Genomic DNA, 27,572 nt, shown 5'->3' on the forward strand with positions numbered 1-27,572 from the left:
CCTCCTTCCTTCTTTCACCCTCTCTCCTCCTTCCGATCTCCCACCCTCCCCCTACCCCTCCCCTAACCCTTCTCGCCACGCCGCTATTCCCCGTCGTTCCTCGCCTCTTTCCGCCTCTCTTTCTGCCTCGCGTCGCGGATAAAAGAGGCTACTGGCTTCTCTTACTTTACAAGTGTTATGAAATGGCAATCCCTCCTCCGTCCCCCCTCCCTCCCCCCTGTTTCCCCTCCACCTCGCCGGTCGGCACCAATTTATAGGTTTAATTACCACGTCGTTGCGCACGTCGACGCTCCTTCGAGATTACCAGAAGTAATCTCTCCGCGAGAGAGGGAAGCGCCTGCGAAACCGAAACTTTATCTACGATCATCGAAACGATAGTTGCGCGCGTCCGACGGGGCTGTCGTTGTTCGCTCTTGGCCGGGAATTCCCATTTCGAGCCGTCAATTTTACAGAATTTACGAGAGCAAAGATAACAACCGTCCGGTGTTCCAACCCTCGTTCGTCCCTTATCAAACCGACAGAATGGTGAAACGTCACAAACGATGAATAGTTCACTTTGCCGATGATTCGATTGAGAATAATTTCAACGAGAAGAAGAATCGAGACTCTCCGCGCGTAATCCTGGGAAAAAATGTTCTAACAAAATCCTGGAAGAATGAACGCTTCGCAGAGACTGCCGTCCCGAAAAGTTAGGCGCGCAAGTACTCCTTCGATCCTCTGCTGAGATAAATTCCACTGGCAGCCCCTGTCTCGCCGATGTGTCAGGCGAGTTTCCTCCGACTGTCCGAAGTTCGGACGTATTTGTTTTTCAGAAATGAGTATAGCGCGTCCCGGTAGGTCGGAGTTACCTGTTCCGCGCGCATCATTCTTCCAGGGTGAGGTGTCTTTGCCGAGGCGGGTCGAGCCCCACTCTATCACCGGTTCTTGACGTACTGGATAATGTACTCGGTAGTAATAATGCCTGCTCTTAACTCTGATTTATGGCGGTCAATAAAGAGATCATCTATAATACCGTGGGCTGCTTATTAAGTTCGCTGCCGTGGCCGTTGATGTGTTTACGAACTCTGTTTGCTCGTTCAGGCTCCCGTGCGTTCGGTTCGGTTAGGCTCGTTCGGTACGGGATCGGCCGCGCTTTTCCCTCTTTCGATTCCCGAACCTATCGGTTTTTCTGGATGCACGCACCGGCAAACCCGGGACCCAGCCCTCGGATCCCCTAGCCGTTGATTAAACCAGCCGGCCCCGCTCTTTCGAGTGCATCCGTTTTAACCCCGTAATCTCAATTCCACCGCTAAAATTGCATAGTCACACGGTCACTGCTCGGCCGCTGCACTACCGATCGTTCAACGGTTGTTCGGAGATACGCGATTGCTCATTTTTCAATTCGCGAATTCGAGGCTAGTTTGACTCGGGCTCGAAATTGCACCCGTAGAAAACGATTTCCTGTTGCCGGCTGCGGAATCGGCCCCCGGGGGCGGCTCACCGTTTCTTTCAAACGCGTACAGACGATTTTCAATCTATTGTCTGTCGGGGACGCGTGTACTCGTCACAAGGAAACGATAGTGTCCCGCAGCACGAGCACAGTAGGGCCATGCATTATCCCAACGAGATTCAGATTAAAGTATCAAAGTATCTAAAGTATCTAAAGTACCTAAAGTAGCAAAGTATGTAAAGTACTTAAAGTACCAAAGAATCTAAAGTATCTAAAGTACCAAAGTATCTAAAGTACCTAAAGTACCAAAGTATCTAAAGTACCTAAAGTATCAAAGTATCTAAAGTACCTAAAGTATCAAAGTATCTAAAGAACCTAAAGTATCAAAGTATCTAAAGTACCTGAAGTATCAAAGTATCTAAAGTACCTAAAGTACCAAAGCATCTAAAGTACCTAAATACCTAAAGTACTAAAGTATCTAAAGTACCTAAAGTACCAAAGTATCTAAAGTACTTAAAGTACCAAAGAATCTAAAGTATCTAAAGTACCAAAGTATCTAAAGTAGCTAAATATAGTATACAGTATAGTAGTATAAATAAGGTATACCTAAGTATAGTATAGTATACCTAAATATAGTATACTATATATTTACTAATATATAGTATATAAAGTACCTAAAAGTATATAGTATATAAAGTACCTAAATATAGTATACAATATAGTAGTATAAATAAAGTACACCTAAGTATAGTATAGTATACCTAAATATAGTATACTATATATTTACTAATATATAGTATATAAAGTACCGAAGTCATGCTTACACTGCGGATCTTTCAAATAAAAAATATTTGCAATGATTACAAGACCCAGGAGCGAAATAAAAATTTCTTTCTTCCTTTAATTATTCGATTAAGCCAAAACCAATACGCCGGTGCCCTTAAATATTTTTAATATGTCCGCTGCTTTAAATGCATAAATGCATAAAATCCGCAGTCATGCTACAGGTTTTGCACTCGAAATTAATCCTTCTGTAAATTATATTCTGACCGTTTCGCACTAAAAGTTGGCTCTCTTGCAGGTCCTGTTCATCTTTTGCAAATCGAACTCACCTTTCTTTGTAAATGAAATTCATCCTTTTGCAACTCTTTTCCACTTGGTTTCCTTGAGCTACTTTAACGAAAAATTATCCGATGTAAAGTTATTGTTCCGAGGAAAACAATTTGATTGCGTCGTAATAATATAAGATAACATGCTTATTTAACATAATATTTATACATATGTACACATAAGTTCGTCTATAATGGTCCTCCTGCTTCTGCACGGAGTGTAATTTTACATGTACATATTCATGTGATAATCATGGCAATCTGTAGGAGTGACAGTTGCAACAGAATGATTAATGACGTCCACTGACACAAAAAAATCACATACGCCGTTACGTTGCTTGCAAAAAACTGTATTACTTTTGACTCTTTCGTTTTTTCCGAATATTTATTATCCCGCGAAAAACGGTTACCGCGAATAACCTGTACGTTGTACCGATTAATGAAGGTCGAGATCATTGGACTTTATGCATTCGATTACGTTCGTCATAAATGTTACGAATAATAATCAAAAATTCGGTTAAACACAAAATCGAAGTAACATTATATGAATTTAGTGTTATTGCTCCGTTATTTACAACCTATCAAAATTATTAAGAGATTCCATTTTTGCGTCTCCTTTCTTGTAATTGAGGTAGAAAATTTTTATTTTGTATAAACATTCACGAGGATAGCAATAGGACGAATAAAGTCAAATTATCTCAGAAACGATGAGCGTTACGACAAATGTACCTTAGTACATTCAGAATTTCTATCGAAATTGAGCATAAAAAATAAATTAACAAAAAAGAAAAAACAGAAGCGACTTTCATACGCGTCAACTTGTCAAAAAGCTGTTATTAGCATATTATTAATTGGTACAAATCCTATAATATTTATTTGCATATTTTTACGCAGAATACACTGTATAGTACATTTCGAGTCATATTTAAATGGTTTTCGTATAAAGTGAAATATAGATTTGTCGATTCCACCAACTTCATTTTCAAAATCCCATATTTCCCATCTAAGAACCGACTGTCTGTTTATTGGAACATCGGAATTCGGGGCCGATCGTTGCAAGTATAACAATTAGAAACAATTGATGAAAACAGTACTCCCGGCACGCCTGTAAGCGTTTCTTCGAATAAGTAGCACCTGCTAGTGACGGTCAGACACGCAACCCCGGTTTGTAGAATATCACGTTAGCTCGTCATTTCCAAGTACCTAGCATCGGAGCGTCCAGAAAAATGAAGTTCACGATTTGTTCAGCACGCAGTTACGGTTCCGAGAACGATTCAATTGATTCAAATTAGATGTCGATCCATCGAGAATGTCTTCGGGGGGTATTCGTGAGATCGATGTATCAATCATAGAATATCGGTATCGGCCTCTCTGACGATATCAATCAGCCTTCAGGGTTTGACACCTTATTATAGGCTTCGCGGGCTTCCTCCTACTAATGGCGAGCCTGATTTGCATGAAATACTTGTCATTCGGGATCAATTACCTACCGGTTCTACCATTTTGGTACCCGCATCATGCACCAACACGAACGGTAAAGCTACTCTATATTTTAATAGTACCGAACTACCGGATTCACGGAAATTATGCTTTGGGATTTTAATTTCACAATCATCGAGATTGCAAAGACCTTTTTAGCAGAAACTATTGGACAGAAATATTTATTTTTAACATTTTTCGTGTCTACAGCATACAGAATTTGAATATCTGGGCCTTTGCAATATTTATGCAATATTCATTTATACTTGGGCTTCTCCTTTGCAATATTTATTGCTTAGATCTTCAAATCCGTGGTAGATCCACTCACGAAATTTTTAAAAAAATTGTTTGCAAGTCCTCAGTTTTCCACCTGCTGCGTATCATGCAAAATTTTTCTAGGAAAGAATGAACGATGGGTTGAGAAAATGGGGGATTCATTCTAATACTACTTACTACTAATACTACTTGTACTGTTCTATTTTTCGAACGTTGTTGCTGAATGTTATTTTTGAAGTTATTGCTGTTCCACAGTTTTCCAGACGGGTACGGACCGATCGAACGCGAGAGAAAATTGTTGTTATCGACACGATAGTCGGAGATTGAAAGATGCATCGAGTTTGCCGGTGGAAGATGGTTATCGGGTGGCACCCACGCGAAATTGAGGCCCTGTCAATTCAATAACGTGAACAATATCGATGATAACGGGGCCCGATATGATAAAAACGTGCATCGGCAAGGGAGATCGCTTCGCGGCGTCCGTGAATGGTTGCCGGTCAAGCTATTTAGATCCCGTGATCGAGATAAAATCCGGCCGCATTATATTTCTATCTCGCGTGGTTGTTATTGATAGCCAATTAATCATCGGCCGTAATCACCCTGCGTCGATTGACTGGATGACAGGGGGCGGCGGGAAACTGGAGAACGTGTAGACAATTTGTTTCCCATCGTGACACAGTTTTCTTGCTTTTATTTCGCGAAGATGGCGGCCTGGGGGGGGGGGGGGTGGTCGAGAAAACGATCCAGCTATTGATCACCCTTTTGCATGAATATGTTAATATTTTTGATGGCTCATTAATGCCAGCGAACACTTCTGTCGGGACACTGCTGTTAGCAACATCTTCTCGGCTTTTTATTAGTTAATATACTATTCAGATACTGAATTTATTTTTTATTCGTTAAATTGAAGTGTGTCACGAAGAGCGGGACTTTATGCAAAGTAACAATCTTCTTTTGAAATTTATTTTCTTTTTTAATATGTTCAGTAGGTTCAGAATAACGCAACAGTATTTTTACATTCTTCTATATCTAAATTCTTCATTTTTGTCCTAAATGAATAAAATCCGCTGTCCACTCATGAATAAATAGGGTGTATGTTTCCTCGTTTATTAAATGTAAGCGTTGAGTAGAATTAAGGAATCTGATTGTGAAAGAAGCCAAATTTTTTATTGCTGGCGAGAGGCATATTTCTTAAAGAGAACAATTTTAAAATAAAAAATGATATGAATGTATGTAGCAATATAATATTTCAAAGTTTTCGGCCATTTCTGAATTGGTTGGGAAACCACGAGCTTATGGCAAAACCCAGCTACTCCGTGCGATGATGCAGACCTTCTCCATGCGGAAATCATTAAAGAAAATTGCCCCGCAGATTTTGTTTCCAATTAAGAAAATACAATGATTTCCGTAAGACACTGAGGTTCATCAGCGACTCTCAACGAACGTTCGACCGTGAAGAAAACATCAGGTTCCGCATGATTTTCTTTCGCAAGAATAACGTTCGTAATACAGCTTGTTTATACCCCGAGGAGTGATATATGAAACTGACAAATGATTTTGTATTTCTTTAACACGATTGACCGGTCGTGCTTCCCACTTGTAGTACTTTATCGCAGAGTTTCTCGATTGTACCGTGATCGACGTTGAAACTGTTAATTGCAGTCCACGCCCCTGATGATACGCAAATAATTAATCAGAGCTCCAGATATTGATCTTGGGAATGGGATCTGGTTAACCGGCGGATCTAGTTAATGCTCCGAGATGCAACGACCGTGATCTTGTGTTTACCTCGATCGCTTTTATTTCTTTCTCGTTTCACTCGAGATAAGTTTATTAAAGACACTGTATGAAAATTTCGAGACGCGCCGCACGCGATAAAAGTTTATTGCCTTTTTTTCGTGGAAATTGTTCGGGAGGAAGCGAGCCAGGCTAGAACGCTCGAATTAGACGGTGCGTGTTCCTTAACAATGGGAATTCTTTCACGTGCAATTAATTATACGAATGAATGGAAATTTATTTCCCGTATCTGTATCGGGAGAAGAATGCTGTATCTTAATCTACGCTTTAGTTGCTTCGCAGGCTATAAAAAGCTAAATTATTAGTTCCGTTCCTTCTAATTGCCGCTGAATGCAGACTCGGCAGTATTCCCATAGAAAAATTCAGTTTCCCCACGGTGTACCGTATATCTCTTGTGATAAATCTTGAATTCTAACGAGCAAATTGATTTCTAGAACGGTCAAGGTTAACTTCCTAATTGCGAACAAATAGATAACATTTAGAACAGACATTTCAGTTATTTCCTATTCTCTGGGATATTCGTTAATATCAGCGTTGATCAACAGACCGGTTTCTTATTCCGCAATTATCGCAATTAGGAAAGACGGTTTCATGGGAAATTATCGCTAAGCAAACTTAATCGAATGAAAACCCCCAATAAATTCGATCTTGCCGTTTTCATACACATGCCAATCATTATTAACCCCTTGCACTACGATTTATTTTATGGTTTCAGTGGCTAGAAATTTTTTCTAATTCGTAATTTCTCTTAAAAAAACAAGGAGAAAATTTATATCTATTGTATGCCTATACGTTCTTCAATAGCTGCACATTAACGACGCCAAAATAGAATTTTATTTCCACGTATTATTTTTTTATGCAAATAAATTCCTATTTTCCCTTAATGCTTAGTAAACTCAGTGTGTTAAAGACACGTAAACTAAAATGACGTAATTCGTGAAGTATATCTCTCGAGAATTTTGATAAAAATCGCATAAAATGTCAACGAATACGGTCTTATTTCTTTAGTTTTAATGTTGGACACTGAAATTATGTTAAAAGCGTACGAGTACGTTCAAGCTAAGTAATTTCGAGAAAGTTAAACGAGGAGAAGGGTATAATGGACATTCCTTATGGCGTCCCATGGGCTTAACTCGCGGCACTTGAACCTGTCAGATGATCCTCCGGGCTGTTGGTGGGATGTTAATGTCCCGAATGGTCTCACGGCAGGTCGATTAATTGCAGGCGATGACAGACCGTGCAAATTGACATCGGCAACGCGCGACTCGTTCCAATTAAGAACTTTACGCGGAATCGAGGCGTGTCGTTGCGAGTCCGTGGGAGATCCTTGATCTCGATAATGGGATAATAGCCGGCGGAAGATGAAAAGATCGCTGCCCGATATTGAAATCCTGAACAAAGGCCCTTATGGCCTGTGCCGTGCCATAAGTCCCTCCCCGGTGATTCCCCGTCCACGGCTCCTTTATCCCCGCGTGCATTTCTGTTACACGCGTTACATCATGAAAATTCGCATCTTTCACTCTGGCAGTAACGAGCAGTCGAAACAATCGAATTTGCAGTAAATTCAAGTCTTTATTTCATTATCATTATCAAGGACAGTTTGCTATATTTCCTTCAAATTTTCAATCCCTTATAGAAATCCAGGATTCTTGAAGCAAAATAGGACTCTAGGTGCCTCCTTACATCTTCTGCAGAATGCTTTATTTATTAAAGTTCATTGCTTTGATCAAAAAATTGGATTTTATTCCACCTAAAAGTACCGAAATTACTTTCTTGCCAACCTAATAGAATAGTTTGAACACAGGCTGCTCTACCGAAAACTGTAAAAGACTACGTGGTTCCTCTTCAAGGATCGGTACAGAACTAGAGGCAAAACAAACTCTTTGCAAATAATACTTATGGTTCCGACGTGGTTACCGGCAAGGAAGGCAATCCCAAGATCCCCAAAACTCCCGAAGAAATAGGCGAAATCTGGGAGAGCCGCGACAGTTGTATGCGAACGTGATTCATCTGTGCACCCGGTGCGCCTAACAGATGCATCGAGACCGTGCCTAACAGGTCGCTCGGTCTCCTGTTAAACAGTTCTGGGTCTATGCCGACGCAATTGTCACGTTGCTCACGCACCGGTAGGAATCGCGTTGTAACTTGACGAACCTCCTCGGAGCCGAGGCATCGGCAGGAAGACGAAGAGAGGATCGGGGCTGGTTCGAGCCCGTTGCAAGAAAGAGAAGGATGAAGAGCGTGAAGAAGGGTGTAGAGAGGAAAGCAAAGGAGGAAGGAGAACTACACTTTAGGGCATAACGGCATCCCCGCGACCCACGGTCGCCGTGTCACGGAGATGCGGTCTGTGTTTCTGTGCCGCAAAGTCTGTGTGCATGCGGCCGCCTGGCGATAGAAACGGATCCAGAAGAGGAGGAAGAAAGAGAGGACGAAAGGTCGGGATTCACCTCTCTCGCGAGAGTTTTCTTCGTGTTTGCGCGCCGCGTCTCGGCGCGTCGCGTCGCGTCGCGTCGCGTCGATTGCGCCGGCTGTCGAGGGCACGAAGAGAGCCCGCAGCCCCCTCGGCAGCCCGCGTTGTCTCATCGACATCGAGCAACTCTCTATGACTAACAAGTTTGCACTTTAGCGCATAACGGGGCATACCCGGCGAGTTCCATAGATCATGGTCCATGACCCACGGATTGCGTGGGCCGGGCACAACCATAACCATTCCTCCGCCAATATAGCGACGGCGTGGCCGCGGTACCACGAGCGTTAAGTTTCCAGCTTCTTCGTCTTCTTCTTCTTCGTCTTCTTCTGCTTCTTCCTTCTCTACTCTTCTTCTTCTTCTTCTTCTTCTTCTTCTGGTTCTTGCTTCAGCTAGCCTGTCCCCCGACACGACCCACCGTTGTCTATCCTCTTCGGCCCGTCACGCGTACCACAGCCGTACTCTCTTCGACTCTACTCTTCGGGTTCTCTGTGCTCGCGAACCCGGGCCGACTTCGCCGCTTTTGATCGCCAGATAATCGCCGTAACGGTGCCTACTCGAACTTTCTTCTGCAGACGATTTTTCTTGAACCCGATCTAAGCGGATCATGAAGATACTCGGTCATGGGAAGCAGGCTGGGTTTACTTTCGTTCGAACTCCGGGGTCAAGGGTTTCCAGGGGAACGGTCAGGTGGGAGCGGATTTCTGGATCTCTGTTTCATGGGTCGCTGGACAGTCGTTTTCGATTCGATCCTACGAACACGGATATCACCGTTTACCACTGAATCAGAGCGGAAAGAAAAGTTTAGTTACTGGTTTAAGAATCTCCCTGGAAAAAGAAGAAAAGTTTATCAGGATCAGGATCGTTTATCAGAAATTCTTCGGAAAAGATCGCAACCAGAAATTCGAAGGACATAAGGAAATAAGAAAAGTCCGCCGACCTCGAAGAGTTCCCAGCAGGCAACCAGCCTCTGTATATAGATCCGCTGAATCATGGGGTGCGAAGTATGAAATGCGAACTTCTGGCACGGTTGACTCTTAAGGTGTCCAAGGTCGTTGACGCCATCAATTTGGCAGGCGGCGTGTGTCGCAGTGATAATTCTCCTGCGCAGATAGCGGTACAGCGTTATCGCTGCGACGTTCGCCAAGGTTCTCGACTCTTCAAGGTGTATCACGTATTCGTCATTGACGAAACCCCGCGCGTCCTTTTCGTCGTCGGGGTTATCTTCTTGCGGCGCGTCGGCCGTCGCGTACGCACAGAAAGAGAAAGAGAAAGAGAGAGAGAGTTCGCCTAAAATTTATCCCCGGCAAAAGGTCGGATCGAAGAATGCTATAAATCCTGGTGGCTGCCTCTCTTTTCCATAGCGGCGCGGCGGTGCCCAGTTCTCTCAATAAGTAACTGGTAATGTCAGAGGAAAGCGTACATCAGGAAATCACCTTAGCACGGCGAGGTCGTCGTGTAAGTAAGAGCCTTAGGTCAGGATGCCAACGCTACCGCGCGGTCTCTTACCCCACACAGAGAGACCTTGTGTGTTACCACCACCTAACCCAGACCTTGGTGTGCCGCAACGAACCGTCCGAGCGCACACCAACACAGAACTTGGCACACCGACCTGAAAACCACCGGTCATTAGTATTCTTTTCGAGTGGCTGCCCGTAATCGACCACCGGTGGCTCTTACTTCTTCATTACGCTGTTTCATTACAAGATCTATCCGGCTGGATTTCATTGCGCGCATTGTCCGCAATCACGATATTGATTTATCTTAATTGAATTAACTCCGGAGCTTCGCGAGGAACGCTCGAATTATGACATGTGGAGATAAGGGTGTAACAGCAATTTCGATTACCGGAGACTCGAGTTCTGTCAGCTTAGAACCGACGCTCGGGTAGTCACGTGACTTTTTCAGAGTCAGCAGGTCGGTAATTGCTGCATCATTTCCGCTCACAGCCCTCAGACACAGACTCAACCCATTTGCATCATTAGCGTATATATACGATCAATTCTCCTGGTCACTATCATCGGAGCCGTATGCATACGCTCAACTCTGTTGCTCTCTATTATTATTCGCTAGCTAAAAAATAGAAATGGAGGGTGTTGTTGGAGATGAAAGTAGTAGTTTTGATTTTTTCTTGTAATGCTGAAACTCTGTTCTGAAGTTCTGTGGAGTGCTGCAAAAAGGTTGGTGATAAACGCCTCCTTTTCACATTTCCTTATGATGCAAATGGGTTAAATCTGTGACTAAACTTGTCACATTTTTTGCTCTGCACTATCGATATCGTCAATTCTATTCGATATCATGAACCCTCCTCTTTCGAACGAGTCCTTTCCCGGCGAAAAATATTCTCATGTAAGGACGAAAAGTTGAGGCTGGTGAAACCATTTTTCGCCGAATTTTGTCGGTAACGTGGTCACTCTACCTTATCGCGAATCTACGGTTCTAGAAACGACGAATTTACAGTGTACCTAGGCGGCTCAGCCTCGCTTATGTTACCAAATATCCGCATAATCTCGTCAGCTCATGACCAGCGCGCGCTAGATCGAACCTTCCCCTTTCGAACGAGCCCTTTCCCAGCGAAAAATATTCTCGTATAAGGACGAAAAGTTGAGGCAGGTGAAATCATTTTTCGCCGAATTTTGTCGGTAACCTGGTCACTCTGCCTTATCGGCCTTGGCTTTTAGAATCGTCCGGCTCGCGTTTGCCAAACTAATAGAATCGCGAGCCAAGTTCGCGAGGACAGGATGTTCGCGCTGGTCGACCGTGAGCGACAGTTTCACTGTCATGAGAATGCTCTTTCCATTCTCGGCGAGGGCGTCTGGTAGCGGTCGTTGACAGTTGTTGACTATCGGACGGCGCCTTGGACGTGAAACCAGTACGCATTTATCGCAGCTGGCGCTATTCAACGGTAGCCGTGTTGCTCGTCCAACCTTTCTAAGAACCTCAAGCAGCTTAGGCGTTTACAGAAATAGGCCATCTCTCAGAGCTCCTCTTCTTAGAGGATCATTAAGTCGGCTTCTTTACCGACTTCTATGAAATTTTTTCTCTCTCTTTCCACGTGGTTCGAACGTGTACAAAGACTTGACGTACAAAGACGTCTCGTGTGGGCCATGTGTTTCTTTTGTTATCGGACACTCCGAAGTCAAATATCGTTTAACATTAACAGTTTTCAATGTGCGCTCAAATTATTCTCAAGCTCGTGCAAATACATTGAAACATTGAAAAGTCAACGGTCACGTCAAATTTTATTCAATTTGTGTATCAAGGAGTTAACCCTTTGCACTCGGCGCGATTTCCACGTACAATATTTAAATGTTTAGTAATCTATTAAATACAAATTTTGTAATGTGACAAATATTTGGTAATATTTTTTGCAATTTCCTTGAAATAATGCCACAACAATTTTTAGTGCTTCAGAGTCACCACTCGAGCGCAAAGGGTTAATATGCGACTATTATATCGAATTAACTTTAATTATATTATTAATGCATTATGTGGAATTGACGTCATTGAAAAATTACGAACGAGTCCCACCGATAGAGCCGCTCTAATTTCTAAAAATACTTTCAAATCCACTTCTTCTTCGAGATAAATAATGATCCTCTCATTGGACCCGATACAAGTATCTAACAATTTAGCAGCTAGAAAACTAGAATTGATAAGAACGTTATCTGTGAATTGATCTCCCTTTTGCCGTGAAAGAACGGCCCCGCAGGTCTCCAAGGTCTTCCAAGAAGGTGACTTTTCATTGAACCGTAATATTTTCCGACCGATGGCCTAAACAATCTTCGCTGATTCATAGTTTGTGACGGAAAGAGGCTCGCTATATCATTCGAACAATGTGCCCGGTAGCAAGATTCGCGCCTCCCGGACCGGGTTCTCTCAAAAGAAACAGGTGGCAGGCTAAAAATAAGCTGAACGAAGCGTTTGTAAGGGACACCGGGAGCGAGCACGATGAAGAATGTTATCCGGCAATAATAATTACAGCGTGTTTACGACGTGGCTAAGAAGTATGAGGCGAGAATGTAGCACGCAAACGTGCTAGAAGCGTCGCTAAGCGGCCGAGAACTAGTAGCTGGGCGCATCGCATGGCATTATGGTCGGCCCCGGTGTAATAACAACCTGACGCACAGCGTTGTGTACAGGTTGCAGTTCGTCGACTATGTTGAAAATCGAAGAGTAATGACGAAGGTAAAGTGGTCTCGGTTGACGAGAAAAACGATGGAAGTCATCGAGACGGGCCCCGCTCTTGCGCGTCGGCTGTAACATCAGCGAAGGGTTAAAGCCCTTTATTTGAGAAAATTAACATTGTCTAAGTGAGATTTCTCGCGGTACAATATTCCTCTAATTGCTCGGGACTGTTCAAGCGATTATAATGACCGACAGGCAGAGCGTACTATGCAAATGCGTGGTTTTTTTTTTGACAATTTGCTCGCTTCTTCACATAATCCGTGCCATTCTGCGATCCTTGTTTGCGGTTCTTTTCAGTGGAAATTAGGGTTCTTTATCCCTTACGCGGGTAATCGCTTGTTTTCATACGGCGTCTACTCGATATATGTCCAAAACACGGACAAGTATCGGCAAGGAGAAAAGGACAGCGAAGCTCTGGAGTCCTCGGTTCATTCGGACTTTTATCGGCTAGGCATTTGCGACATATATAGAGTAAACACTGTATACTGTTGTCACGTTTGTGAAAATATTGCAACATCGCTTTGGGCCCTATTCTTCGGCTACTGTCACTGTATTTTTTGAAATAAAAATTTTATTATCAACGTTTTAATATGTTCGAGAGATAGAAATTAAATGTTAATGAACGAAAACCGAACGGCGCGGATTCGTTTGTTTTGTTACGAATTTCTTTCACTGTTGGAACACTGACGTAATCAGCCGACCACGTTTCCGCATTTACAGTGTTGTTCTTGTTGATAATTTCAATGATCCCTCGTTAGAATTATGAATCACACGTTTCCGGTCGAGCTGCTCCGGAGCCGTTGATAAGACCATAAATTAGCCGCATTAATGCGCCGCTCGAGAGGAGTATTACTACGATTACGGGAGCCGGGACGGTTTTATTATTCTTGAAATAATAATGGGATTATCATCGGCTCGCTAACGAATATTAACGAAATCGCCGGGCAATTATTATCGTTAGGATAACGAACGTTGAATAGCAAAGCGGCCTGGATGCTACCTGATTATCCGATGTCTGAGAACGCGTTCCTTAAATTTAATTGACATAATTACCGCTCCGGTATGTCAACTTTTATTATTTTAACCGGCGCACGCTAATCAAATACGCATTTATCGCTCGCTGTTACTTTATATTCGAGTACATAACATTCAGATAGTCGGTAAATTAAAATTTTACTCGTCCTTCGGCCGTAAAATTTAAATAATCTCCTTCTTCCGTGTATTAATCTGCTTTTATGTATTTCGCGTGCAGATATTTCAGCGTGCCGAGTAAAATTGAGATCCCGAAGGTGATTTCGTTAGCTAATTAACCGGCGAGGAGTCAATTGAAAACAGTCAATTAGAAGAGAATTAATTTTATACACAGGCTATCTCTTTTTGCAAACAATACATTCGTTCGTCGATTAAAAACCACCCAAAACTGTAAAAACGTTCGAAATCGCATTAAGTGTTTTCTGCAAATACTTTAGCATGTCAAGATCGTATGCTTTTTATTTTCATGCAGAAATTAACGTTCATTTCATATTAAATTGTATTAAGTACATTTGGAATTTTCGTACGCTGTTTGAATCAGTTCATTTCAAGCCATTTTTACATACAAATTAAAGTTCTGCAATTGTGCGATTACAAACCTTTCAAATATCACAAAGTACTTGTACGGCCCTGAAGAGCATAGTATACTGCATGGTTGAACTCGTCTCAGTGTTCGTTTCCACTTGACGTAAACAAATACGTACTTTGTTTCTAGAAAAATATTAGAAATAGAAAATTGCTAGTAAAATATACTACAACCACCTTTTCTTTTTTTAGGGAAAAAACGCTGGCACAAATTATCGCGAACACCCTGTATACAGTGACTCCCACTAATATTCGGACGTTCTGAAAAATCGCATAACTTTGTCGATATTGGACTACGCTACTTGAATTTTTTTGAGAAGTTAGAACAATTGGATCGCTACATAACGCGAGAAAAATGTTTGATTAAAATTGCAATTGGTCGAAATTACAGAGAAAGTACTAAAAGTTTTATTCTCCAACTTTTTTATGCCGGCTTATATTACAAATTTAAAAAGTACGTTTTGTACATTTGTATCAATTATACATATTCTGAATATTTCATCTAAATCGGACAACATTGCACTGAGCGACAAACATTTAACGATGAAAACTTAAGGGCCAAAGGTGTAGAATTTTAGCCTTGTCAGGTAATTTCGCCCTTATGCGATCATTTTGGAACATATGTATTAAATTTTCAATGTAAGTCCACGTAAAAAAGTTCCAAAATACAACTTTTACTATTTTCTCTGCAATTTCGACCAATTGCAATTTTTGTAAATTTTTTTTTCACTTTATGTGTCAAACTAATTGTGCTAACTTCTTAAGAAAATCCAAGTTGTATGGTCGAATGTGAAGAAAGTTATACGATTTTTAAAGGCGTCCGAATATTAATGGGAGTCACTGTATAGATCGCTCGGTTTTGATGAATCTTGCGAGCTGGGGATCGAGCTCGAAGGAATTAATCGTCCCTAAGTCGGCGTTAATCACGGTTCGTTCAGGCCGAATGATAAAGGGGAACGCCGGGTGCTCTCGTGAGACCCACCAAACAGGCATCCTCTCGTAAACATGGTCCCGAGATCTCACGTACCTAGGCGCTATCTTTCCCACAACCTCGATCTCTCCTGTCCGTGGCGCCGTGCTCCACTAAACCGGTGCTACCGCCTCCCCAGGGCTCGCGATCTAGGGAATTTGTAACGCGATCCGTCTTCCAACCCTAGACTCTATCCACCATCTTCCATTAGATCATCCTGATCGGACGCGGGGGCAATGGCTGCGCCACGAACGCTCACTCAAATTCAAATCTTCCCGGATTCGCCTGTTCCCCCGGGGACCGAAGCAGACAGTTATCCGTGGCTTCTAGCGAACTTCTGCTCGTGGTTGGAAATTTTCAAGAATTTGCATTTCTCGTCAACACTTCCAATGTTAGAAGATTTTTCAAAAAATTCCACGGTTCACTTTTTGGATAGGATCTATTCAAAATTTCTAGAATTCTAGATCCATCACGTTCTCTAAGGGGTCGTAGTACAGAGGGTCAAATTTGGAGATTCAGGGACTGCAAAATTTGAAATTCATATGCGTCAATTACAATATTGAGATTACATCAAAATTTGTTCGTGTTATCAAAGATTTTATTGACATAGTAGATTCACCTTCTTAAAACTTCCGTTTTAAAATAACTGGATGGAACATTACAAATGGTCCAACCTCTCTTCAGATATGTCGTAATACTTAACATATTAAAATATTGCCTTATAAAAATGGCAACCATAAATGTATCGAAACTGCCGATAATTTTCAATATAATACTTGGACAAGGAAATTTGTTCCACTATTCTCCATAAATGAATTTTTATAGTTTCAGTAATTGTAAAATGTACTACCGGTCATTTCGACCGTGGTAGGTTTAGCGTTAAGAGTCGCGTTAATTGGCCTCGTAAGCATGAAAAATATACAAAGTTCTGCTAATGTTTCTATTATTCTAAACTGTGCTCACCCATTCTCGTTACAAACGCATAAAATCCGTATACCGGCTCGATATAATACCAGGCGTATATAGTCGAAGGCAAATCGTTGTCCCATTAACGCCAGGCTCATTTGCCGCGATCGATTAATTTCCCTAGAAGAGGCCTAATTGCCGAGGCGAGGAGGGATTAAGAAAAAATCGATCGTCGGATACCGGTGTCGTAGATTGTACACGGAATCGGTCGGATTCGGTTTGGCACGAACAATTCATCCAATTAGGCGAACAGGCTATCGAGCTGATTTGCCGGGCGAGCGGCGCGTCGCGATATTAAGTCTGTCTTCCAATTAAAATGATCGTAATTGCGAGGTTCCCGCGCAAGGAGCAAGCAGATCCCGCGGAGGAACCGTTACACGCGAAATAAATTTTCTCCCTGCCGGAAAAACGGCGTCGTTGGTTAATTAAAACCCCATACGCCGGGCGCATTCCCCGTCGGCCGGCCAGGATGTTTTCACCGAGCGCCACGCACCCGTCTTATCGAGGTATTCGCAAATAAATAATTGGATACTCTAATTAAAGTGGGCCGCGACTCCCGGCCCGCCTCGTTACCGGCCGTTCTCGGACAAGCGGCCGCGATTTATTGGCCAGCGTCGATCTAAAGAAAATGATGGCGTTATTGGGCGGGTCCTGATAATCCAGGCCCATTGATAACGAGAGCTATGGTTAATTACGCGAACACAGGCCCGTGACATACCGGCGGAACTACCTTTCGATCGGGACTACCCCTTTTCCGACGACTCCCATAGTTGGCATACATTTGTAATAAGTTTTCGAGATTTCTTCGACAGTATCGAACAGAACAGATTTTTATCGAAATGCATAGGAAAAATCGTAGTATCTTTAACCCTCCGTATGCTATGCCTCAGTCCAATTTTATTCCGAAATAAGAAAATTGCTATCCCCTCGTCTTCACCTTCATTCGAGATACGACGAAAGCCGGTCCCGAGCTATCGCCTTATATCGAAAGAAGACTGCAGTGAAATATCGCGGGGTCAGAAATGACTCCGGCGCAGGCCTAGAACTCGCTGGAGGGTTAAGGGTTCGGTGAAGAAAATTTGAACACGTCAATTAACGATTTTTGTGACAATTACAGTGAAGCATTCTACTCTTCATCGTCAATTTATATGATTAATCTTCATCACAGAGCTCTTTACCACAAAGATAAGACGGAAATGCTATAAATGCGTAGACGTCTGCAATCCCATAATGTTGTGACAATTAACGAGATGAAAGTGATATTTCCCAACGTTTCGCGCCACTCTCGGTAGAATTAATTTTCCGGATCGTTCTCGTGATCCGATATTTTGCACGCATTTCTTTATGCATTTTCTGCATCTTAATGTCAGCTCGTCAGCGTGAGCGCGCAGGCGGCTCGAGATCACGGCGGGGAAAAAAATGCAAGTTTCAAACGGTACCGTCTCGTCGGAGTCTCCGTACGCAGAAGATACGGGTTTGTTCGTTCCGATTTATAACATCTGATACATCTGAGCTCGATTCGGACTTGGCAGAATGCAGCTCGAACCGTTCCGAAGCGGCGAGAACAAGCGTCAAAAATGTTCGCTACGTATACCGGGGGGGAAGTTCAAAAGCGCCGACGAGTGTTTTCCTTTTCGCGAAGGTTTGCCCGGCGAAGACAGGTTTTCGTGCGCCAGTGATGAGATATTTGCCACCGAAGCGATAATATTCTTTGAACGTGCGGTTCCCCGCTGGCGTCACAAAAATGTCCGGATAATTCGCGGCGTTAAGGGCCCGGGGTAGTCACGTGACTTTTTAATTAATAATTTCCATTCACCCGAAAAATATGGGAATACTAATTTTCGAGGAAGTCCAATAATTTTTTTGGTTACGCATCCGCCATTTTGTTTTTTTGTAATTTTGACATCAGATTTATAATCAGCGACCCGAGAAACCTATGAGTATCAATTTTGAACTAAATTGAAGTGCTCCTTCCTATTTTGGCCACGTTTTGGCGCTTTTGGCCCACTGTGCGGACGGGTCTTAAGTCTGTGACTAAACTTGTCACATTTTTTTCAAGTTTTCGCCTTTGTTTCGCAATCAAGACAAATTACAGCTCAATTCGTAGCTGGAGATATTTTCTAGTGCGCGCTGGTCTCGACATCATCCAGAAAACTCATCCGATGGCATAAAAATGCTTGGATTCCACGGCACGCGCATCGTCAATTTTTGGCCTACTTCGAACGCTTATGTTACCAAATATCTGCATAATCTCGGCAGCTCCTGACCAGCGCACACTAGATTGAACCTTCCTCTTTCGAATGAGCCCCTTACCAGCGACAAAATATTCTTATTCAAGGATGAAAACTTGAATCACGTGAAACCATTTTTTTGTCGGTAATGTAGTCACGCTACCTTATCGCGAATCTACGGAGACCGGCCCCTTACAAGCAATAATATTGCTGCGGTGCTCGGTGACTTTTAATTGCTTTAAGATGGCGTGAAACTGGTGCAACGACTGGTTTGCAACCTCTTTTCACGCGGAATAATAAAATATTATACGTATTTATTGCGAATAAAATGTCAGTAGCAGTACTTGCCTTGTCGGACATTACAAATTATCGTGTTCTCTTTTGCTGGAAATGTTACTGTCTCGAAAACGAACTTCTGATGCCCAACAAAACACTTTGATTTTTCATACATGAATAAATACATGATTAGTAAATACGTGATAAATGAATTAAACAACTAGTAGATGTAATAAATATCGCACAGTCGTGCCACAAACCGAAATGTAGATTCCTAAAGTGCAGGTAATTGAGGAATAAGTCGGTTACCAATTAATATCGCGGATTTCTTGCAAAATTCGTTGTTTCGCAAACTTGGAGGTCGACGTCCTTATCCAGACCGAAATCCTTGAAATATGCAGGATCTCGTCGAGTGACTGATACGAGCCACGGCTGTCTTGTCACTTATTCATTCTCCCGTCCCGCTCCGCTGGATCGTCTGTCAGCCAACACGACAGAGTCCGCGATACTATTTTAGTGATCGAACGAATCCCGCGTCGGCCACCTGGACGATCATTTTGCGCCAGGGGTCGTTCAGCGCCGGGATCAGGGTGGCAAACGTTATCGAGAAATCGATTTGTTTCAGAATGGAGACGTTCCAGGAGGCAGGGGTTCAAATGCTAAAAGAGTTCAGAGCGTTGCTGCAGCATTCGCCGTTGCCGCTTCAGGGGACGCGACTTCTTCAGCTTCTGGCTCTGAACATGTTCGCTATCGAGTCGACCCAGCTGAAGGGTAAGTGGAAAATTCATGAAATTCAAGTATAATGTAGTTCAGGCGATATTAGGCCAAGTTTAAGTCATCGTTTCGCTCGCCCCGAATTTGTTGGCGAGATGCTGAACAGCGAAGTTTGCTGTTTTTCACAGCGTTTCCCACGGAAAGAGTGGAGTAATTTTGTTCCTTAATTTTATTTGTAGGGACAGAAAATTATTTCTACGACTTGGACTTTATAAATAAGTTCTCGTTTCGCGATTAACATTAGCTCTTCCGACTTTGCTGCCATCTACAGCGAATTCTCGATATATGTCAACAACAGGAGACACAAGGTCAACAACATAACAGTGTTATGTTTACACTCCTCGGCGACCGAGGCCCCTCACGGAGTATGCCTCGCGGTAGTGGGGGCAGTTCCGCGACGTTTATCGTCTAGGCCTTGGCGCCATATACAGAGAAATCATCAAATTTTAATTTCCGTTTACTAAACTTTGTTCGACCATGCAATGCGGTCTGTTCTTCTCATGTGAAAGATGCTGTTCCGTTGCCATGCTTTAGGAAGAACCATTCGCGAGCAATTTCAAACCAGTTTCAACGTTAAGAACGTCCAAGTGACGGTTGCAGCACGGTGTACAAGCGAACGAACAATTAATAGTTTTTCCGCGGAAGTATCTTCGGGATTGAGATGAAAAATTAGAAAGGGGTAACAGCTTGTCCGTCGGAATCGAAGGCGGAAGCTTTGAGGCACGATCGCGAGACGGACCCCGAAGTAGTTTGTAGCGGAGCGTCTCCGGCGTCAGAAAACGCGAAGATCTCCGGGGACGATACGTCGGATTGAATTCGAATGGGTTTTGGCAGCAGGCGTAGTCGTTATTCTGATTTATCGCGGCCGTTCGCGCTGCCAGCGCCGACAGAACGACGCGAAACAATAAAGCCCCGGACTCGCAGCAAGCGGGCCTCTTCGCGTAGCAACATTAAATAACGAGACGGCCGTGGCCGTGAAAGAGATTCGATCTAAAGTGCCGGTTACAACGTTGTCGTAACAACTTTCTTCTTCTCCTTCCACCGCGCGCGGCGTATCACGCCCGCTCGAAACGCACGCGAGAACCTTTTATCGATCTATCGCCGCGCTCGCGATCGCGCGCGCCGCATCCCATCCACCGCAACGGAAACTTGCCTGCTCTTACCGTTTAAACAAACACAGATACCCATAACCTCGGAACCGGTGAGTTTTACTAACCCACAATCGGTCAACGATAAAGAAACAATTTTTATTTAGCGTGGAAACGTAATCAATCGATCAGAGACATTTGCACAAATCGACGATTTTACGTTTGTGCTACATTAAGGGGGAATTTTTACGGGAATTTTTATGGGATCTTGCAGTGTAACCACAGACGAGGTATAAGGATAGACCTATCATCTTATGGGGCTTCATATCTGATGCTCTGAAATATCGACTGTTCAACAAATCAGAGGTTTTTATAATTATTTGCTTATTTTCTCGTATTCGGGAGACTGCAGTGACTATATACATATAGCTATTTGTTGATTTTGATTCCTATTACTGAGGATGCTGGCAGGAAATTTTAGTTCGAATTGGTGACACCAATTTTCATTAGTTCGATTCGGTGCAAATATTTTTGTTCGATGCCCCATCAAATATGGAAAGTCGAAAGCAGCATTTTCGACATACTTTTTTACTATCGAAAAGGTAAAAATACTGTTCAAGCAAGACAAAAATTATTCAATCCAACACATAATAATAATAGGTTTGCAAAATTTCGTTCCGGCAATTTTGATGTTGAAGGCCAGTTGAAGTTGATAAAGACAAAAGTGGGTAATTGGGTACTTTGGTATTGAACCAATACGGAGAATATATAATCAAATTAAATATGTATATAATATAAGAAAATCGTCTTCCATTTCCACCCAAACTTTCCCAACAACCTAATAATTTATTTAGACTTTGCTTGGTTCTTATTGCAATGCGTGCTCTACTAAAGACATTTATCGAATCATTGCCCGTGAAAGCGTCTTTATAATTTCAAAAATTGTCGAATAAAATATCTAGAACCGGTGATTTGACCGGTGGTGGTTCAGTGGTAAAATCGAAGGAAGAAGAAACGAAAATCCACGTAACTCGTCGGTGCTTCAGAGAGGCGTACCGTTTCTGGTCAGTTTTGTACCTTTTTACGAACTTGCTTTGCATATTTTTATAAATATTCGCCGGCTCACGGCGCAACGAAAGTAGCATCGTGAAACTTTTCCGATTCGGAGGTTCGGCGGGGCTCGTAAACCCGTCGTTTAATTTCGCGAATATCCAGGAACCGTGGCCGGGCACTTCGAGGCGAGCGAATTTAAGCGTAAAATGGAATTCAGAAGCAGGTGGGTGGCGCGTAAAAGGAAGAGCGGCGGGCTGACCAGCGCGAATCTCTTCCCTGTCGAGCATCGTCGATACGATTTCACGGGCCTCGGGATTCGTTCCCGGTATTGAGTCGTAAACGTGGCATTACCGTCGAAATTTACGAACGTGCCGCCTTTCGACGTGTGTAAATAATACATCCAGCCGAAACACCGGGCCGTTTTCACGCCCACGGGCCCTCCCCCGAATTTTTTTAACGATCGCAGATTCGGAAATCTTTCCGCCCGTAAATAACCGGCCGGGAATCATGTATGAATAGGCACGAAACTGTTCGGCGAAGCCCTCAACACGAACAAACGAATGTACAAATTTTAAACCTTGAATGAACATCCGTCGTTTCGACGCTGTAACATTCTACGGTAATTGGAATGCGGATGTTTATGCATTTCCGGAATTATGGTCAGGAAGTCTCACTGTCCACGGTACTTTATGGTCTAATAATGATGAAGTTAATGTGCGAAATAAATCAAGCCAAAATGTATATTGCATTAAATTTGTATGCGATCGTGTGTTCGTGACAAATAAGTGAAAAATAGTATGTAAAATTGTAAAGTTCGTACGCCGTCAATAGGCATTGTCTAACGCGTCTGTTTATGATCAACCTTTTCTACTACTTGTGTACACTCATGTCTGCATGTCGATGAACCTTTGAACTCAACTTTCTCGAAAGAAACTCTGCAAACAATATATGGTTTTCCAAAATTTATTTTTACATGCGGAATTACAGCCTGGTTGATTGTACGATTGAACTGGTGTGTCTGATCATGATTAACCTTTTCTACTTCTTGCATATATTCATGTCGATAAAGCTGCGACCTACACTTTCTCTAGACGAAGGCCTCAAATAAAAAAATTCTGAGGTGTTTTCAAATTTATCTTTGCAAGCAGAATTATTCCCCATTCCCACTACATTCTTAATAATGAGCAGTTACAAAAATTTTAATACATATATAGAATATATAATTTCTGAATCGAAACTTCCATTATTGTAGTGAATGTCTCGATAAATAAATGCCAAAGCGGTTGCATACAATTAGACTGCGGATCTTTATGCAAAATAAGAAATGTTTGCAAGACGCAGGAGCGAAATAAAAATTTCTTTCTTCTTTGAATTGTTTTAATAAGTTGAAACCAACACGCTGATATCCTTAAATCTTCTGAATATGTCCATTGCTTTAAACTGTGGTCACCCATGCAATAAATGATATTAATAATGCAAGCCCATCAAAAGAAACAAGATTGTCACTCCGATTTCGGCGAATTCTTGCCGATCGAAGCGTTGCTCGCGGAACTTCCGGTTCCAGCTTAACCCGTTACAACGGCGAGTCGAAGATTGCAGTGCCTGTTCCCTCGCAACTGCTCATCTCATCTAGTTTATGCGGCTCGCTGTTTAACGAGATGACTTCATTCGAACGAAAACGTGGTTAACGAGCGCGGCCGAATTGGATAGGAAAACGGAAATTAGTAGCTGAAACGGGCAAGAGATGCGCGCCGGGCATCGGTGCCCCGCCCTTGCATCAAATCCCCGATATTTCCCCGCGGTTCAGCGTTTCTTTCTGCTTCCTGTTATTTCGCCGCGATTTTAATCGGATTATCGTGCGCGATTCTATTTGCTTCGCGCCGATCCTGTGTCCCTCCTTCGCGGAAACTTTTCTCGGCCGCGCATATACAGTTTTAACCGCATGCCTCGAAATACGGAAGTTCAAGCATTTCACTGAAAAATTAAACGGTCGAAAGTTGCTTCGAGGTAATTGAAATTGACGGACAATTTTTCATTTGCACGAGGACCCGCAGTCGGCTATTTTACTGTAATTAGCGTCCACTGGGGTCCGTCACGAGATAATAGAATACGTCAGGACGACGTCACAAGTTTCTAAGCCTCTTTGTTTCTCTATTTTTCTCCCCGAGGAAGCGGAAGAAATTTTTGCTTAGCTCTCGAAAATTTTTGACTCGCACTATCAGCCGCAATTAGGTATTTTACTGTAATTAGCGTCCGCTGGGGTTCATCGCGAACCAATAGAATCCGTCAGAACGATGTCAGAAGTTTCTAAGCATTTTCTCTATTTTTCTCCCCGAGTCACCGAAAGAAATTTTTGCTTAGATCCCGAAAATTTTTGACTCGCACTATCACCCGCAGTCAGGTATTTACTGTAATTAGCGTCCACTGGGGTCCGTCACGAGATAATAGAATTCATCAGGACGACGTCACAAGTTTCTAAGCCTCTTTGTTTCTCTATTTTCCTCCCCGAGGAAGCGGATGAAATTTTTGCTTAGCTCCCCAAAAATTTTTGTCTCACACTATCACCCGCAGTTAGGTATTTTACTGTAATTAGCGTCCGCTGGGGTTCATCGCGAACCAATAGAATTCGTGAGAACGATGTCAGAAGTTTCTAAGCATTTTCTCTATTTTTCTCCCCGAGTCACCGAAAGAAATTTTTGCTCAGCTCCCGTTTCTTTATAATCGACGCAGAAAATTTTTGACTCGCACTATCAGCCGCAGTCAGGTATTTACTGTAATTAGCGTCCACTGGGGTCCGTCACGATCCAATAGAATACGTCAGGACGACGTTACAAGTTTCTAAGCCTCTTTGTTTCTCTATTTTTCTCCCCGAGTCACCGAAAGAAATTTTTACTCAGCTCCCGTTGCTTTGCAATCGACGCAGAAAATTTTTGACTCGCGCGTCAGGTAATTAGCGTGCCTCGCGATGAGCCAATAGAGAACATTAGGAGGATGTTACAGGTTTCTAAGCCGGTCTGTTTCTCGGGCCGAGTGACCGGCGCGCGTTCGCAGCGAAGAAGCAACAGGCGAGCAGGGCGTCCCGGGTTTTTGCAGGTGCGTGCAGGTGCTAGCCCCATATAATTATCACTAATTCCTATACGAGAGCGAAACCCTGGTCAAGGACTCTCTCTTCTCAGGATGAAAGCCAGCCTCCGTGAGTCATCGGCGAGCCGAACGGAACTCTTGCTCTTCTATTTCCGATGTAAAACTGTCTGCGCGGATATTTTGCACCTGCTCCGCTGCTTTTTTACCCCCCTCTGTTCGCCATTTAACTGCACAGTTTTCAGGGCACAAATGGGAAAGGGGGGGGGGAGGGGTTGGGACGGTTTAAAAGTCATCCTCGTCGATCCACTATCCCCCCCCCCCCCCGTGGAAAGCCTCTAGGGTTGTTCCATTGAAATCGTTTCCGTGTAAACTTATGCTTCCTCTCCGCGCTACTTTTTCTTTTCCACCGAGGATTTTTCTCCGCGCCTGGACTAGTTTTCTCCTGGTGATCTGTGGGGCCTGCAGGTGTTCGCGTTTTTCGAAATACGTTTCTGAAGGTCGGCATTAATCGGTTGTTTACGTTCCCAGAGGTTCATTAGATCGCCGGCCGGGATGAAAGGTTCGTCGTGCTGTTCTCGATACTTTTACCACGCCGGTTGATCTAACAACCTCTCCGAGGATAAATTCCTCGGTGTTAATGTTGGTGTAATCAAAAGAATCGATTAAGAACAAGCATTTAATTGAACAAGGTAATGTATCCATCGTTTTCTTCGAGCGTTTCAGACGATTTTTTGCCTCGGACCGATATTGTTCATTATTAGGGTACAGATCCGTGTGCGATTAGCTGCACATTTTTAATACACCAAAAAGAAAAACGTCTACGGTAACAGACGTAAAGGTATAAAGAATTTTCTGGTTGGTAAATTGAATTTGTTCCTTGTTTTTGTAAGATAAGCCACGACATTCGTAATTTGCATAAAGATCCATAAAGATTGCATGGGGAGGTTTATTCATTTGATACGACACTGAATAACGTCATTGTAATTTTTTTATAGAGCATTATTTAGCTCAGACATCGATGCTGATCGACATTAATTTTCATCGAATGTTTAATAACGCAATTTCACTTAAATCATGTTATATGGCAATGCCCAGACTATGAAAGTGAACGTAATACATTGGAAACAAAGCTCCTCAAAAGCAAGCACTGTTTCCCTCTTTCTATTAGTTCCTTCTTATGTAAACCTGATATAAAAGGACTGAAAATAATTTATAATTTCCTTAAACAATGTTCCGTTAGAATTTAGAAACAATGTAAACCTATTTAATGTAAGCCAAATGTAATAATACTGTACTTGCTATATAAACCGCTTGGGTTGAAGCAATAAATAAATAAATAAATAAATAACGCAATTTCTTGTTCAACTTGAAATATGCTGAAAGCGCGAAGTCTTTCGAGATTTTACCGTAAGTACAAATATTGAATTTTTCATTGAAAGATGCGACTGATTTTTGTTCATTTGATAAAGTCACATGTTGCATTTGTACTTGCAGCGTAAATCGACGAAATTCGCATAGTGGTCACCCCTTTCAGGACGAAGATAATCTCGAACGATTACAATGTTTTAGTACCTACCTTAGGCCCCGAGCGATGGTTGCAACGCGTGCTGCACCTGACGCAAGGATGCACCACACGCGCATCCTAACGCCCGGTAGTGTACCCTACTCTCCGGTATAGGTTTTTGCGGTCGGATTCCTCATATGGCTGATGCTCGAAGGTCAGCCCTTTATTTCTGATGATTATACTGTTGGATTTCTATCCACTTATTTCTAATTTTACCGATGAAATTTCAACAATTTTAAACGCGCATTTAATATCCCAATTTTGACCAACCAATTATAAAATAGCAAGCTGTTTTTACAGAATTATTCCTAGAAGTCTGATTTTACATAAAGATCTGCAGTCTAGTGATACAGTTGGTAATCCAGTAAAATTTGTGCTAGAAGAATTCGCAATTCCCTGAGATTCCCAATTTTAGAATCCTCTGATACGAGGTCGTTTGAATTTTTCAAGTGGATTTTGAAATGTCGAATTTCCAATCTCGGTATAGGAAATCTATTAATTCGATGGAAGTCTCTGTGTGAATTTTTAAATCGGATTTTTAATCCTTATCAATTTTGCAAGCGACCATTTTTAGGTTACCGTCGTTCCAGGTCAAATTTTCTGTCCAATAACAAAATCCATATTGAAATACCATATTCATTAATTTCACTCACGAAACAAGAAACTGAAGTGCAGTTCCATCTTCCTTAACAATTCTCTTTTAATTCTATTAAATCACTACGAATGGAAGACTATTTACCGCGAGCACCATCTCCCCTACACAAAATTCGAAAAGAAACGGTAAAAGACGTAGTCGTTCGAAAGATTGATCAGGCGCCTGCATTGACATAAGTAGAAAAACCTAGCAATGGACAGACACGCGTCCGAGGCGTGCGCGGCGACCATTTATAAAACGACAACGAACGCGGGACCAACGGCGAACCAATTCGCATAAACATTTCCGGTTTGTTTTTTTTTCTTTTCGCAGAAAGCATCACCCACTTTCCAATTACACAATTAATTACGAGACACCCAGTGTATTTCTCGATGGTTAGTTCTAATCTACAGAGCAATCTCTCTCCAGCTAACGAACCAGTTCAGCCCCCGTCCTCGGCGACTTTAATTATCCCGGCATCGGATGATCGAGCATTCGGAATACTTCCTGATCGCACGACCGATACGGATCGTGGATTGTCAGCGCGACAACGCCTTCGCAAACGGTCGC

At 42.7% G+C, this 27,572-nt stretch overlaps 1 protein-coding gene across 4 annotated transcripts in view; it reads left to right on the top strand.

Annotated features, from left to right (window-relative positions):
- The window catches only part of LOC143359488 (uncharacterized), a 208,594-nt gene that overhangs the window by 13,413 nt on the left and 167,609 nt on the right, over window positions 1–27,572 (top strand). For all 4 annotated transcript variants that reach the window (XM_076797426.1, XM_076797428.1, XM_076797427.1 and 1 more), the window contains one exon: window positions 19,431–19,576. In XM_076797426.1, coding sequence (XP_076653541.1) covers window positions 19,431–19,576 — 146 coding nt within the window. The remainder of the gene's footprint in view (window positions 1–19,430; window positions 19,577–27,572) is intronic.

This window comes from Halictus rubicundus, chromosome 12 (assembly GCF_050948215.1).
Source record: "Halictus rubicundus isolate RS-2024b chromosome 12, iyHalRubi1_principal, whole genome shotgun sequence".
Classification (NCBI taxonomy): Eukaryota; Metazoa; Arthropoda; class Insecta; order Hymenoptera; family Halictidae; genus Halictus; species Halictus rubicundus.